This window comes from Teleopsis dalmanni, chromosome 1, assembly GCF_002237135.1.
Source record: "Teleopsis dalmanni isolate 2A chromosome 1, ASM223713v2, whole genome shotgun sequence".
In the NCBI taxonomy this organism is placed as follows: Eukaryota; Metazoa; Arthropoda; class Insecta; order Diptera; family Diopsidae; genus Teleopsis; species Teleopsis dalmanni.
Window position 1 is genome coordinate 188,652,084 of NC_051846.1, and position 17,499 is coordinate 188,669,582.

The following is a 17,499-nucleotide window of genomic DNA, read 5'->3' on the forward strand; positions in this document are numbered from 1 at the left end:
ATGTCAAAATACCACTCTACGACAATTATTAACTATTGATTTGACTTAAAGTCAGAGGGAGGAAAGTCAGTAGTTCTCTTGTTTACTTTCGGTACTTAGTGTGACAAATAGGTTAGACATTGCAACAAATTTTTCTTTAATTAATTGATTGATCAGTATCTTTAGCTGTATGAGTAGGTTTATAGTCTTTTCGAAAAATGATCTTTTTTATTCGTTAAGCTAAGTTTTTTCAGGAATATTTCCATTCAATAAAGATATATATATATGTATACGTATTAATATGAACAATTTTAATTTCTTATATTTCAGGTAAGCGGGTTAAGGTTTGAAACACAATTAAGAACGTTAAATCAGTTTCCGGACACGTTACTAGGAGATCCAGCTCGGAGATTACGGTACTTTGACCCGCTTAGAAATGAATATTTTTTTGACCGTAGTCGACCGAGCTTCGATGCGATTTTATACTATTATCAAAGTGGTAAGTTATCGAAAAATATATTCGAACTAATCTTTGTTGTTTCTTCCATTTCAGAGTAATATTTAATATCTATTAAAAATATATTAATTTAAATATATATAAAAAATTAATAACATATAATGTTTACTCTTCTTTCTCTTCCCTTTCCACACATGTTTAAACTAATATTTTTTCATTTGTTTATTTTTATGAAATTCTTCTCACTTTCCATTTAGGTGGTCGACTACGGAGACCGGTCAATGTCCCTTTAGACGTATTTAGTGAAGAAATAAAATTTTATGAATTAGGTGATCAAGCAATTAATAAATTCAGGTAAGAGTGTTGCCATATTTTTGACAAATGTAACACACAATTGGTTTATGATTTTTTTTTTTCAAGTAGAATTTGACTATTAAAAATAAAAACTAAAAAACTAAAAAAATAAGAAAAAAGAATATTAAATATATTTTTGCTGAAAACAGAATTGCAATAATAAATTCGCCTCCACTGGCTTATGGTGTTGTTTTTTTGTTATTGTTGTTGCTGTTTTTAGAATTTTTGTTGTAATGTAATATATACCGAATTCGATACAAAAACAAACAAAAAAAAACAATTTCAAATTTAAAAACAAAGCTAAAATTTTGTTAAAACACAGACATTAATCACTTGACCACCTGCTTAAAATTTTGTTTATACGGCAAGGGGGCGTTCTCGGCCGGCCCCGTGGCAAACAGCACAAAGTATTGAGCAGTTGAGAAAACAAAATAAAACAAGCAAACAAAATGTACAACAACAAGAAAGAGAAAATAAATAAAATTGCTTTTAAACACTGTGGCAACTTGTTTAGAAAAATGCATGCTTGCGACTAAAATGCGCTAAGATGGCAACACTGCAAAAAATACATGCGTTTCGCTTTACATGGAGCAACTGAAGAGAGATCTCTAGAAGTGCAATCACTGGAACAAAGAAACTCAACACAACACACAATCTCATAATTTGTACCAAATAAACCAGATACAAAACCAGACACAGTTTATGCGTAGTGGAATGTCAATTATTTTGTTGCAAAGTATTTAGAAATGTTGATATCTATTAGTTATGATTTGCTTAGTTCTGATCATCTCAGTGTGGGTGATCAAGTGATTGGCTTAACTCTTGTAGAAGAACGAACAAAATTTGCTTTAAACTATGCTTTTGATATTTTTTAATAAATAAAACTTATTAACGTGAAGTTGAATTTGTTAAAATGTTTAAAAAAAAATAATTATTATATATTGTATTATACTTTTTGTTATAATCTTTTGTTTTAAATAATTAGAATTTTTCTACTCAAAACCACAGTTCAGTATAATTAATAATTTTTTTTTGGATTTTGTTTAGCTTATGCTGAACTGTAGTTTTAATTTTATAAAATTAATTTTTTGATATATCAATTAATGCATTTTGTACTTAATTCTTATTTCAATCCAACTAAACAGAGAGGATGAAGGCTTTATTAAAGAAGAAGAAAGACCCTTACCGGAAAATGAAAATCAAAGAAAAGTCTGGTTACTGTTTGAGTATCCAGAAAGTTCGCAAGCCGCCAGAGTCGTAGCCATAATTAGTGTATTTGTTATTCTGCTATCAATTGTTATATTTTGTCTAGAAACATTACCCGAATTTAAGCATTACAAGGTAAGCAGAACATTTAAAAATCGATATTTATTATAGCATTTTTTAATTTATTAGATTTATATTAATTAATTTTTTAATGGTGTGTGGGATATGCGAAAACTTCATAAATATGAACACTTTATAAAGAATTAATATTTACTATAACATTTTTTAGTTTATTAGGTTTACATTTAATAATTTTTTAATTGTGGGTGGGGGATGCAATAATTTATGCACCGTCAAACGAGCCTTCGTAAGAATTCTGTTCCTGAGTCTTTACTGCGCATAATTGTGGACTTAGCCAAGTTTATAGAATTGTCAGGTTGGGGGAGTTGTGCCTTCTGAATTGCTCGTACACTGACATTCAGTCTGTGCTTCTACAAATGTTAATCCTGCTATTCAACAATGGGTCATTTTTTGAGCTTTAGTGGGCTTTTGGCACAAGACGTTCACTTCAACCTACCCTAACCTCCCGTCTTCAATGAATTTTTTCCTTTACATTACTTTGGGGAGCATTTTTGGGCTATCTATGCCGTATTCTGCTTATATTACCAACACCCAATCTCTTTCCCCATTACAGATTTTTTGTTGTTTCCAATATGAAGAGTTTTTCTAAGGCATGTTTTTCTTGTAGGAAAAACGCCCACCTGTAGATTTCACTATTATGTCATTATATGGTATATATACATTATATACTGTGAATATATTCCACCTCTATGGAATATGCATCAAGATCTTTTTAGTACGTAGTTTATCCTTTATATGAAATGTGTAATCAGATTCCAATTTTCTGACTCAAAACACATAAATAACATCTAATAATTCAGCTAAACTATTTTAAACATTAAAAAAAATTTTGAATTTTTTGTTATTATTATTTGGAAAATTCAATGTACAGCGATTTAGGTAATATATTTAGCTAATTATCTTAACTGATTCTTAGATTTAGATTTAGATAAATACTATGTATTATGTGGAAAAAAATTTGTTAATAATTAATAATCCATTACACTCAAAAATAAGGGACCGCATACATTCTATATATTATAAGACGTAATGGTATTCAGCTTTTCAATAGGAACAATTTCGAATTTCTATTTAATGGATACGGCTTTGAAATAATCAGCTTTTTTACGATAAAAACTACTAAAGCAATTGATCAAAAAAAGATATTTTTTAAAATTTTATGGAAAATAAAAAATATAATTCTTCCCAATATCTTCTTACTTATTAAGTGACCTTAACACTCCGTTTACGGAAACACCTTATAGGTTGGTTGCTTTTGAGCTTCCCCTTAAATTTTTCGGCATATTTTGAACTTACTTTAATAGATTTTCTTTAGCTTTTCATTGAAAATAAACTTTAATTTATTCATTGCAAAAATTGTCATTTAAATTACTTCATTTATGTTGAAATTCTGCCTAATTTAAAATTACTTTATAAATATCCTACGTCATCACATTCTTCTGTATCCAATATGGTTAACACTCCAACCTTATCTGTCCACAACAGATATGGTATACATCCAACTTTCTTTGGACCCTTTCTTCTAACATATTATTTCTTATTATATTAATTTTAAATATTACTTCAGATGAGAAACTCATGGAGATTCCTGCTTTGCGGTTCTTTGTCAATTTTTCTACCCTGCCTATTTTATTCTAAGTAATAGAATTGTCTGTTGTAATATAGATTGCGATATATCTTGTTTTACATCAGTATAATGAATACATTAGTTATTATAATAGTGCCATAATCACAGCGATCATAAGATCTAGTGTGCCACAAATGTATTAATAAGGTGATAGTGAATTAACTCTATATATGTATTTAAACTAAATATTATAAGGTTTATCATTATTTAAGTTTCGTTACTTATTTTTTAACAGTTCACTTTATCAAATCTGATAGTTTTGAGTATTTCATCTATCGGGTAATCCTTTTTAAAGAACTTCTTTTTAATTTTATAAAAATTGTATTGAAATCAAAAATATCAAATTATTTTTATAATTAATAATTATGTATACAGAAAAATATTTAAAATTTTGTTTCTTTTTATTATTAAAATTTCAAGGTGTTCAATACAACAACAAATGGCACAAAAATCGAGGAAGATGAGGTGCCTGATATTACAGATCCTTTCTTCCTTATAGAAACGTTATGTATTATTTGGTTTACATTTGAACTCACTGTCAGGTAAGCTATTAATAATTTAAGATAATTATAAAATATTAATAACATATAATACAAGACTTTATGAAAAAGAATATAATACATAAATAATAATTAAAAATGATTTAAAAATTATTGAAATATTAAATATTAATTATATATTATATGTTATGTATTATATAATATATTCATATTATTTTTTTAATTTGTTTGAACTTCTCAACAAAAATCTGTATACATTCTAATAAATTTTTTTTTATAGTAGAAGAGTAGCGAACTTTTATAAGGCCTTTGTCCAGCTTCTTTAAATAAAAGTTTTACGGTATAAGTTTATTTTTATTTCTTTCAATATAGGAACTTAATATAACATATGTGACTATATTAAAGTGCTCTATTATAGCTCCTTTTATACTGTTTAATATACAAATTCTATAAAGTCAAATTTATACTGTTAAATAAAAGTTAATTCATTAAAAATGATTTTTATATAAAGTAAATAGTTAATTGTAATTAAAACGATCGATATCCCAATCAAGCTCTCTTGTTGTGAAACTGTAAACTGGTATTATTTTAAAATATTTAACTTTTTATTTAATTAGTGAAGTATTAAAATATGTTTTCTAGTCAACAAAATAAGTAATAGATTCAATTATACACTGTCATAAAGTAAAACAGTAAGTAAAGCACTTTTGTTTGTCTAACATTCAGCTTTGACGTGATCCTAAAATTATTGCTCCATACTACTCTCTCTATAGTATACCCCTAAGCCATACTATTTTTTCGAATTGAATGGTTTTTCCTTTTGCTCTGGCCAAGATATCGTTGTTTTCAGTTTACAGTTTACAGTTCAACTCCCATTTGTAATCATAAAAAAATCATTATAATAAATGTTAATCTTATAATTATATCAAATATAAGTTAAGAAAAAAATGTTTGTGGAAATAAATTTTATTTATTTTATTAACATTATTAAATTAAATAATACTTAAACCTTAATTATACGAAAGAACTCAGGAAAAAAGTTTTTGTGTATATAAATTTTATTTATTTTTTATAATAATATTAAATTATATAATATTTTTAACTTAAATATATAAAACATAATTTAAGAATAATTTTTTTCTTTAGTTATATGAAAAATAAGTAAAAAAAAATAATTTATTCTTTAATATTAATTTTTATTCTTCATTACAACAAAAAAAGGTTCCTCGCATGTCCGAATAAGTTAAATTTCTGCAGGGATGTCATGAATGTTATCGACATAATCGCCATCATTCCGTACTTTATAACATTGGCGACTGTTGTTGCCGAAGAGGAGGATACGTTAAATCTTCCAAAAGCGCCAGTTAGTCCACAGGTATGTTCATCTTGTTTACCAATGCAATGTCTACATATAAATGTTGCCAATAATTTTATTTTAAATAAAAAATAATTAAAATTAAAAAAAAAATAAAATTAAAATATATATTTATATTGTTAACTAAATTCACATACATATATTAATAATATACATATATAACTATATATAAATATACCTATATATATATATATATATATAAATAATTTTTTTGCTCGTTTTTTAAATACTATTTATTGTTTTCTAACTTTTTTTATAAACTTTTTTGTTTAATGTTTTTTTATGTTTTAATGTAACAAGAAAATTTTTGGTTTACTTTAATGTTATTATTGTGTAAATGAAAAAATACCATAAATTGTAATTTTTAGGACAAGTCATCGAATCAGGCTATGTCCTTGGCAATATTACGAGTGATACGATTAGTTCGAGTATTTCGAATATTTAAGTTATCTAGGCATTCGAAGGGTTTACAAATTTTAGGACGAACTCTGAAAGCCTCAATGCGGGAATTAGGTTTACTTATATTTTTCTTATTTATAGGTAAGTTTCAGTCAAAAGACCACAACAAATACAAACAACAAATAATAAAATATGTGATACTCTAATACTACTTAAATCACTTAAAACCCAAATACAAGTTAGACACGCATATATATTAAATATGTATATATATATATATACAATTCCGTTCTATATATATATAAATAACAAAACAATAGATTTTTACAATTAAAAAACTAACAACAGTCTTACACGCACACAAACACTTCAAAAAAAGTAGAAAAAATGCTAAATAACAATAATTAAAATACATAAAAATTGGCTTGAAATTTACAAGAAAAATAAATTATTTTAAATTGAACAAAATAAAATATTTTAAAAATATATAAAAGTACATATCTAATGCCCTGCCTGGTAAATGAAAATACTGCAGAGGCGCAGCGCTTGTGTCGCAAATGTGGGGCTTATAAATCACAGCTCGGACCATAAAACTGCAAAAAGCACTGAAGCCACGTCGACTTTTTGCTTAAATAAATCAAAAGAGAAAATAATTATTTTTTTTGCACCAGAGATTTTTTTGGTGAAAATACTTTTTTTGTACTTTGCTAAAATTAAAAGTATGCTAAATATTATTTTAAAAAATATTTTAAAATTATTAAAAAAAGAAATTTATTTTTGTAATATTGCAGTATGAAAATTATGCTTCTTTTGTTTACTTTTCATATATACCATATATATATTATATGTATTTAATATATTAATAGATAAGAAAGTGCATATATATGCAGCAAAAAAAAAAACAAAAACAAAATAATAAGTAATATATTTCAAAAGAAAAAAAAAAAAAGAAAAGTGAAAAGAGTATTAAAATTTGCACTTTTGAATAATTATTTTACCTACCCCGCCCTAAGTATATTATGTGTTATCCTCTCCTAAACTATGTTAGCTTTTAAATTTAAATATTTTTGCTTTTTAAAAGAGAAAACAACTTTAAAATAATAAAACAAATTTAAATTATTGTTTGTACTGTACCTTTAAAGTAAATTAGTTTATAGGTCGAAAAGTAAAGACTGTAACTTTTAAAATATACTGAATCAAAGAAATTATATATATATGTTTCTTTGTAAAAATTTTGTAGGTTTTATGTGTGTAAACGTACGCTAAAATGCATAATAAATTAGGTAAATAAATAAAAACATAGTTTTAGGCGCATATATACCACAATTTAGTACAAATTAGTTTTAAAATGTATTTATATAGGTGTCATTTAGCTAATGTTCCTAAAATGAATTTATTTAAATACAAAAAAAGTAAAATCTACTCGAATTTTAGTCTATTGCTCCTGATATACTTCGACAGAGTAAATAATAAATTTATCACAATGCAGTCATTTGCAATTTTAAGCCAAATTTAGAATTGCGATTGTTGTCTTTAGATTTGCTAGGCGCGTTGCGAAAAGAACTCCTAATATATCTATTCTCTTCCATATAAAACTATTTGAATTATAATTTAGCTTTGGCTTAATGTAAATAAAACTTCGTTAATATTTTCTTATTTTTCTTTTTGTCTATAAGCGCACTAACCTTCTAAACTGAGTACAATTTTTCTCAAAAACTATTAAAAATCTTCCAATGCATTTTTTGCCTCTGTATTTCCATTTCTGTACAATAAATACTATTTTATTTTATTTCAATTACTATCTAAATAAATCCTTTGTAATTATTACTACTACTTTAGGAATTTTCGTAACGCCCTTGAGAATCTAAATCAGGACTTCGTCATCAATTTAAATGCTTAAAATTGGACTTCTCTGCTTGTTTTTGCATATATATATTGTTAATTTGCAAATATATGTGTTTGTATATAAGCCCAGTTATTGTGGTTGCTTAGTTAAATTGTTGTTAAAATGGATTTTATTTTTTTAAAAAACAAAACCTTTAAATTTAAACGTAATCATTAACGTTGTTATTATCGTAAACGTAATCGCCATTAACGTCGTAATTATTTTTGTCGTAAACGTATTTATTTTCATTGCTAATACAGTAAACTTTTAAATAAAATACATAATCGTTAATATACAATAAATATTCCTACTAATTACTTAAATAATTAATTTGCACTAGTTGTACTAAAATTAGCTTAGTGTAGCCTCATTAAACTAACTAAAGCGTACTAATATAATATTTTTCTTTCAAGTTCACTAAATACTAATACTCTTTATACTACAATATATTATATCATATTACTCTTACTACTTCTATTAACTACTTAATTTAGCTCTATCGATATTAACTACTATTTTTAAGTTACTTTTGTTTAACTAACTCTAATAATTATCGTATTCGTTAGTATAGTTTGATTTGCCTTGCTGTAGATTTAGCTGTGTTTCGTAACTAATGAATTTACTAAAATATTTGTTTTTAACCAAGTATGATGTATTAAATTAGTTTAATAATACTTAAAATATATTTAAAAGTTTTCAGCTTAAATAAACGTTACCAAACAAAAAAAAAAAAATTGCGCTTGTTGAAGTGCAGAAGGTTCAGTATAAATTAAAAAAAATATATCAAAAATATATATTACCTAATAAAATTAGTATTAAAATAAATAATACAATTATATACATATACATTTGAATATATTATAATTAGAATAAAATATATTTTATATAATTTGCACTTTTATTTATATATATATAAATATTAAATAAACTCCTGTCCAATAAATCCTTTATATATAATTTTAACAATTTTTTATATGCACTGATTTATTTAAATTTTGAATTTTTTTCGGAAAATCTTAAGTAATGGCTAGAATTTTTTTAATAAAATTTTATCATATTTTTTTGTTTTATTTTATTATCTCATTTATTAATTTTTTAAGTAGTTCTTATTTATTTATTTTTTAAGTAGTTGGATTTTTAACTGTATACCTCGTGCTAATTTTTTAATAATTTTTTATATCAAATAGTTTTATTAAAGTACTTTATTCTTAAAGTAAAAATCCTAAACCTTTAAAAAAAGGTGATTGTGAAATTTATGAATTTATTTGTTAACTAACACTTAAGGGCCACTCTTAAGCCACTTTAACAAAGTTAAGTGACTTTTAAGTGTTTTGGTTATGCATAAATGAAACATTATAAAAAATGCTAGAATAAAAATCACATAGAAAAACTGAAAAATTTTAGATAAAATGTTTTTATAAGGCAATTACCACAATAAAATTTTTTTATTTTTTTAAATAAAAATTATACACTGCGGAAACAAACACTAAAGTGAAAATTCTAAAATTCTAATTCTTAAAATTCTAGTTCTGAAAAATTCTTCACCTTCTTATAAAGTCTAATAATGTCCCAATCTTCTGTTATATATCCTTTGTTCCACTCTACTTATATCATGACTAAATTAAAATCAAAGTTTATTCTAATATGTAATCAAATGCCAGAAACTATCGAATTGTCAAGTGAGACTTCTAAGCAATTTATGATGACAAGGAAACCCATCGAGTATAGTCGCCTTTATGTGTACAAGTAAATCTAAAGCAATCTTTTGCTCCTCTTAAAATCTACCTTGGAAGAGCTTATCTTCTGAAACACAATAACAAAAGAACTTTAATCACATTTTATCTACTGTATGGAAGCAGGTCCAGTATTACTGTTTTAATAGATATTAGTTCAACTAAAGTAATTTTTGTTGTGCTTATAGTCCATATAATGTCTCTGTTTCTAAAGAAGCCTGGTTTTTTTTTTGCTTTTGCAGCAAACTATAAAACTGCCAGGAGAGTTTTAAACTGCAGTTGATCGTCAGCGATACGGGGTCCTTTAATATGGTATCTATCACTATTAAAGTCGCTAAATAAATTTGTAAAATTATTTAATTTTATAATCAAATCTCATTGACTTTTATCTCTTTTAATATTCTCAACATAGATGATTTTCATAGTTTCAAACATCTTTCTTACTTAATGCTATTTCAGCTTCATGTGGTACTTTACTTGTCGTTGGCATGTTTCTCAAAAATATATATAGATTAACCACTTTTAGAGAGAGAGAACTAAGTAAATAATTCTTCTTACCTCTTCATAATCCCACTGGTTTCGTCTTGATTATAATCTTCATATAGTAAATAATCTCTTATAGTAATCACTTAAAAGTTCAACCTTATTTAGAATTAAAAAATCTACATTTGTAATAGTATTTCTGATGAGTTCCTTATATTGTTCATACCATATTTCCACTTGCCTTAGTGTCTCTCTTTACCTTCAAATGTTTTCCTCATTAATGCCGCTAATGAGTATAATTTACCACACAAAGAGATTGCATATAAATGAGCTCATTATAAATCAATCAACTTATTTAATTGAATGTTTCTACAGAGCTTCTGTGCTTTTTAACTTACTTAAAAAAAGTAAGGAAATTTAGATCAAAATTGTCGAATGCAACCCTTAAAAATAAATTCCGTATAAACGAAATTACCAAACTTTGAAATATTTGTCATATGTTTTATATGTAAAATGTAAACAAACAATTTATGGAAACGATTACTGAGATCATTTCTGAAGATTTTGGTGAGCCGAATATATGCAATAGAAACTTCTTCTCAAAACCCATACTTATGGAAAATGTCCTGTCAATATCTCTACTGCAACAGAATACCTAATATGAATTCTCTAAATTATATATATAAATTATTAATTATTAATTTATAATATTTTAATATACTATTAAATTATATAAAATTAAAAAAAAGTCTGATGTTGTAACGACACGGATTCGTCGTTTTAATTCTGCTGAGGTATTACTCAGTCGCGGTCCGGGTCGTTGCAATAAATTTGTTTTATTGACTAGTTCGAAACTGGTAAACCAATGAGTGGAAAGTAAAAGACCGTTTGTTTTTATTATTTTAAAATTTATTTATTAAAAGTTTTCTTAAATAACTTATTCTAGTCTTGATTCTACTCAGTAAGTTTTATCCAAAGACGTCAGAACATCAAAGGGTTTTTTCCAAATCTACGTAATTAGTTTCTAGCCAAAGACGTCAAAACATCAAAGGCGTTTATAAAACCTATTCAATAATTTTTACCCAAAGACGTCAGAACATCAAAGGGTTTTTTCCAAATCTACGTAATTAGTTTCTAGCCAAAGACGTCAAAACATCAAAGGCGTTTATAAAATCTATCCAATACCTTCTACTGATTTATTAAGCCTTAGCGTCGAAACACCATGGGCTTCTAAAAAGGGACTTAGCGCTGGAGTAGTGATCTACTCACTTCGGTGTGCCGGTGCTAAGTGATCTTTCATATAAAATCTCCGCTATTTATATACGACACTTTGCTTTGCTTAATTGCACGCACAACCGCACAAGTATAATTCGCTGTCAGCTTTGTTATGCTTGTCGTGTGTGCGTATGTTCGCGGTTGGCTTTGTTTTGCTTGTCGTGTGTGCGTGTGTTCGCGGTTGGCTTTGTTTTGCGTGTCGTTTGTGCGTATGTTCGCGGTTGGCTTTGTTTATTTGTTTAAACATATAATCGAGGTTGGCTTTGTTTATTTGTTTCAAATATATAAATCTTTTATCCAGACGATTTTTAGTAAAAAATAATAAGTTTTATGTAGGGCGGAATTTGTACAAAATTCCGTCCTTACAAGGTGTATATTGGACTGAACTCCGGAAATTTTAAGCAACTTGATTATCTGATAATATGTATGAATATATTCCTAATAGATATATTATCCACTTCCAGACAAGCTATAGCTTATCTAAAATGATGCTTAGAGAGCCTGCGGTAAGATTTAGTTGTTTCAAGAAGACTTTACTGCTTACACCACTACTTGTTTTAGAGCCATCGGTAGAAATAGTTAAACCCTCCTCTAAAGACGGACCTCTCAACATGTGTCTCTAAATGAATTCTCGACACTTAATTTCCTATCGAAATAAAGATTGTGAGGAATGTAGTCAATGTTATTTAGAGTACGATTAAAACAATTTAGAATGAAGCTATGGCTGTTGTCACTAATCCTCCATTAGAAAAGAGTTTTGAGTCGAGGAGTAGATGATGCTGCCAATTATTTACTTATAAGATTAAGTGACATTAAGTGAGGCATTAAATCCAACGCAATAGATGGTGTGGTATTCAATGCACAGCTAATACAGAGTTACGTACAATGCTGCGCCCTGTTGAGTACCATACAATACAGAGATTTGTCTGAGGTCGTCCACCATACTGTGATAACGGATAGCAGTATCGGTCCGAAAGCTCTCAGCTTATGTGAATCATTTAAAAAATGACTCTCAAATTGAACTACTACGGCAAATAACCAGTACTCCATGGAAGGGTGAAAGCGTACATAAAGCGGAATTATATACTGCTAAAAATGCAAAACGAAATGATATCACAAAATGATATGAGACACCTGCTTCTTGGTCCAATGGTTATAAGATTAAAACGAAATACTCTATATCAGCTTAATGTGACTGTATATCTACAATTCTTCTTAATTTCGTTTATCTTCTTTCTTACCTTTCTTTTATTTGTTTTTTTTTTTCTTTCTGCTTATGATGTATAACTTTAACAATTGAACAAATTGTCCATTTCTTGTAAGAAAGATACAATTTTATATATATACTAAAAATCAAGAAAAATAAATATACTATTTGTAGTTAATGAACGTCAAGATATTTTATTATTAATCTTCAAGAATCTTCTTTATATTAGTATCTCTTCAAATATATAATTTTTAATGACAATTTTTTTTATTATGTTTTATTATTTACGGAAAAAGAATTAATTTAAGTAGTTCTGTAAAGTAGTTCTTTTTCTTTGTAGTTGTTTTTTTAGACAACTTTTAAGAGTGAGTCAAATTTAAACGAAACAATGTTTCAAACGTTTAATTTTAATTGAACTATATCCTTCAATTTGTTCGAAATCAAAATAACTTATAAACTTTAACTATACTGTGAGAAATACTTTTAGTTTCAGGGTTCCATATTAAGTACTTTTGCGTAAAACTTTAATTGACAAACGGGCTTAGTGACTCTTATCCACACAACACAAGTTTAATTCGATCACCAAATTCTTCACACATAATGCAATGGAGCGGTAAGATTGCTGGTTTGTATTAGCTGATACAAGATTTCTTCCCTTTTTCACGCAAGAAATCAAAATTCAATTAGTTTACCAATATTTTTACTTCGGCACGAATAATCGAAGTTATTATTTTCTATAAGATAAAACTGGTCCGGTAATAATGTTATACAGACATTCATATGCCGAATAGTAGTATATATTACCATGTGTAATAATTCAGCTTTAAGGTTTTAGCGATGCATCTATATTGAACTATTTTTTTCTTTTTAAAAAAGTTGTTCCATGATTAATGTCCTTCTTTCAGTGCCTCAACAGATATTTTTCTATTGTAGATATATCCAAATACAGACTGTCAAGTGGTGAATGTTTAGTGCGTCACTTTTTGCTGACAGGTTTTGTTAGTCTTGATAAGTGGTACATTTTTGATATCTAAATTTTCAGAATAGAATCAAACATACAACTCCTAGTTCCAGCGTTCGTCTCTGTTAACCACAGAAATTGTTTGGCATGTTTTTGCAGCAGTTTTGCATATTTTATAAAAATAAAACATCACATAGCGTGATTCGTGAGATATTTCACTCATTTATAATCTATATATATTCTTTTAATAAAGGTGACAATTTACGGAATTATATTCATGAAAAATATGTAGCCTGAAGAGTCATCTCTTAAACTCGTATACATTGAACATAATCAAATAAATGTTATCACATATGTAGATATATATGCCATCTAGTGACAAAAAATCGAGACTGCTTCTTTCGAGGCTAATAATATTACATATTTAATTAAAGAAATTCTAAAAAGGTTGAAAAAGTGATACACTGAAAAATATGGCGCTACCATTTCATTAATCAGAACCTGAAACTCCAAAGATGTTGATATATATCCTAAGCAATGATATCCATCCACACATGAGGTAAAGTAAGGTGTTCTCCATAAAAACTCTTGACCTACAAGAAAAGCAGCTACAATTCCTACCATGACTTTTGAGAGGAAGTGTGAATTAATTTTAGTATCTTTTTTATTATTCGCTTTCATATGTATACTCTGCGGAGATATATTAATCAATCAATATAAGATAAAGCCAAACAATTTATATAATTTCTTTGCCATGGTTATATTAAATAAATATTTTATATTTTTGGAAAGTTTTTGAGAGGACAAATATTTGTAAACTGTGTATTTTAATTTAATACACAATTAACCCACGCACTGAATTAGTGAAACATATTGATGAAAGCGTTTCCGTCAACTTTTCCAACGTATTGCATATCAATCAAGGCACTGGACGAAAAGAATAACGTCAGAAACAAAAATTTCATAAAATTTATAATAAATTTTCCTTTCATTGATGACTGGAAAAGTATTTTATATTTTGGTCTCGTATTCAGGACCACTAATTGTAATGAAAACCGTTCCAACTGAAAGAAGTAAATAGTTTTTATTTGTAATACAAAAAATTATATAAAAAGTTTTTAAATTTTGACTTTTTCCTCTTACCTCTTTTACATAGAAACCAATTCGGAAATTAATTTTTCGTATTTCCAGTAAGAAATTTTGTCGCTTAATGTGGACTTGGTGAAGAATTTCAGTTACCAAGTGCATGTAAATAATAGCTACCAAAAGCAAAAAACAACAAAAAAAACTCTCAACAATAAGAGGTGTGACAATTATGGCAACGAAGAGTATCCAGACCGAAATGCTTTCCAAAAACAATTGAACACATGTCACAGGTAAACTTAAATCTAAAAAATTTTCAATAAGCCCATTTAAACGTAGGTAGAATTCACAATGGTTTTGAAAAACTGTTGTTCTTTCTATTGGATTGACGTCCCTTGTGAACGTTTGTATGGATGAGTCTAAGAGACTATTTAATATAAGTAAATACATTACATTTGCTGTTGATAGAACCACCTTTGGGGAAATCATAAATAAAGTTAATATTCCAAAACATCTTGCTTTAGATTCCGTTAAATATATAGAAAGTAAAAACCAGAGCCAATTGTAAAGCAATAAGAATGTGCAGATACTCCAATTCAGTTTAATATCTATTTTATCAAATAGTTCTACAAAATTTTCATAGACGCTTAGGATATTATTTAGAAGTGCACAAATTTGTTGTTGCTTAAATAAATTAGTGTAAACTATTTTAATATAAATAGCTAGGTATCCAAAGAAAGCGGTAACACCTAAAATTTCAACCATAATAAATGGGGGTCTTCTTTCGATTATCAATGCATAAAACATGAATAGACAAATCCATAATAGTAAAAAATTAGTAATACCACAGTAAATCATGGAATAATTAAAATTCCGTTTCTTTTTTCTAAAGCTTGTGTTGCTTCCTTTTTGTTTGTATTGAAATATATTAAGTCCTGTTATAATACTCAAGGTATGCAGTATTCCGATAATTGTTCTCAACATTCCGCTTCACTGCTGAGCTCTTTAATTCACTGATAGAGAATTAACTAAACAGCCATCTGACTACTTATTTGAACCGCCATTAATAAAATAAATTAGATAAAATTTTTGTTATTAGTTTGACATTACAAATTATTCAATAAATATTCATCACCATTTATCTAGTAAAGATACTTTATACAATATACCTTATATTGTGTAATGGCTATAATGAAATACTTGAAGTTATTATAATTAACATGAAAGTGCAATTATAATTAAGGTTGGATTATATTTCATTTCTGTTTCTTTAATAATAATAAGTTTTTTTCTCTACAGTTCATTATAACTGTCCTTTGATATTAGAAAATTCATTGGATGAAGTTAGTAAAAGTTAAACTAATGCTTAAATATATATTGACTTAGCGAGCCTGTCATTTTACATTCCACTAATTGTTATAATGACTAAATAGAATAGATCATGCATTATATCATTTTATTATATAATGAGATAATAATACGGTATGTTAATATCGCTGATCTGAGCAGCAGATTTAAACAGTATTCGCACAATATTTTACAAAAGTGTAATGCTACTTAATTATGCTGATGATATTAATATTGATGGCCGGCACACCCGCGCCGTCAGTGCGACTTTTTCCAACATGGAAAAATAAGCAAAGCAAATGGATCTTGTAGTAAATGTGGAAAAAACAAAGTACCTTCTGCCAGCAAACAAATTTTCTAAGCGTCCTTGCACTCACGTCAACTTTAACTTGAAAGTTGTGAAGGACTTTGTTTATCTAGAAACTATAAATACGAAAAATAATGTCAACTAAGAGATTCAACGAAAAATCACTCTTATCAACAGATATTACTTTCGGATAAATGGGCAATTGAGAAATAATGCATTTTTGTCAACAAACAAAAATTACGCTCTGCAAGTCTCTCATTATGCCTGAATATATGGAGCCATTCGGTACAACCAGCTGACGATAACACAACCCATTGAGGTCGTGACCTTGTGGCTCATATAGTGACAATTAAGTAAGTAAGTAAATATCGTTGAGTGAAATAAAATAGGTGGAACACATAAGCTGAAACTTGAATCTGGATAACTTTGAACAGGTGCTTTGATAGGTATATATTATTTGAGCGCCCTCTAAATATTATCTTGAAAAGCTTCGACTGTGCGGTAAATCCTTGTTTCATGTTGTCCTAGAAAAGTAGGCTTACTTTTCTATAAGACCCGATATTAATATAGATACAACTTGGTTTGGTCAATTCAGATATTTTATATTTGGAGTAAAAATAATATAGAACTGTCATGAAATTAAACATATTAAACATATTAAAATTCAGTTACAAAAAAATACTTTACTTTTAAAGAATACTTTATTATTATTAAACCAATGAATATATGAAAATACAAAATACGTATTTTTTAGAATAAAGAAATTCTAATAAGTTTTTTTGTCACTATCGTCAAGTCTAAAATCCATTCTCGATTCTGACCATAAAGTACAGTCCCAAAATAAAAAGTTTTATTAAAAACAAAATAAAAAAATAATTTTCTCAATATGCAGATAGATATTTGCATATCGTTAAACCTTTCGACCTTGTAGTAAATTGGTTAATACAGAAAGATTTCAACACCTATTTGCATGTTGTCAACGATATGCCCCATATGTCTACCTTACAGTTGTCAAAAATATGCGTGTAATCAAGAAACCAGAGTAGAGAAATGCTAATCCACAACTCGTTTAGAGATATGTAGCAATTAAAAAACTGGTCTAGGTTGTAACGACACGGATTCGTCGTTTTAAATTTGCTGAGGTATTACTCAGTCGCGGTCCGGGTCGTTGCAATAAATT

The 17,499-nt window shown here is 27.3% G+C and overlaps 2 protein-coding genes across 3 annotated transcripts in view; one reads left to right on the forward strand and one right to left on the reverse strand.

The window, feature by feature from the left end:
- LOC119673345 (potassium voltage-gated channel protein Shaker) overlaps positions 1-6,244 on the forward strand; it is an 8,466-nt gene extending 2,222 nt beyond the window's left edge. The window contains exons 2-7 of the mRNA XM_038084608.1: positions 310-478; positions 694-790; positions 1,936-2,131; positions 4,185-4,306; positions 5,486-5,639; positions 6,008-6,244. Coding sequence (XP_037940536.1) covers positions 310-478; positions 694-790; positions 1,936-2,131; positions 4,185-4,306; positions 5,486-5,639; positions 6,008-6,244 — 975 coding nt within the window. The remainder of the gene's footprint in view (positions 1-309; positions 479-693; positions 791-1,935; positions 2,132-4,184; positions 4,307-5,485; positions 5,640-6,007) is intronic.
- Positions 1-17,499, reverse strand: part of LOC119670829 — a 146,531-nt gene that overhangs the window by 84,099 nt on the left and 44,933 nt on the right. The window lies entirely within an intron of this gene.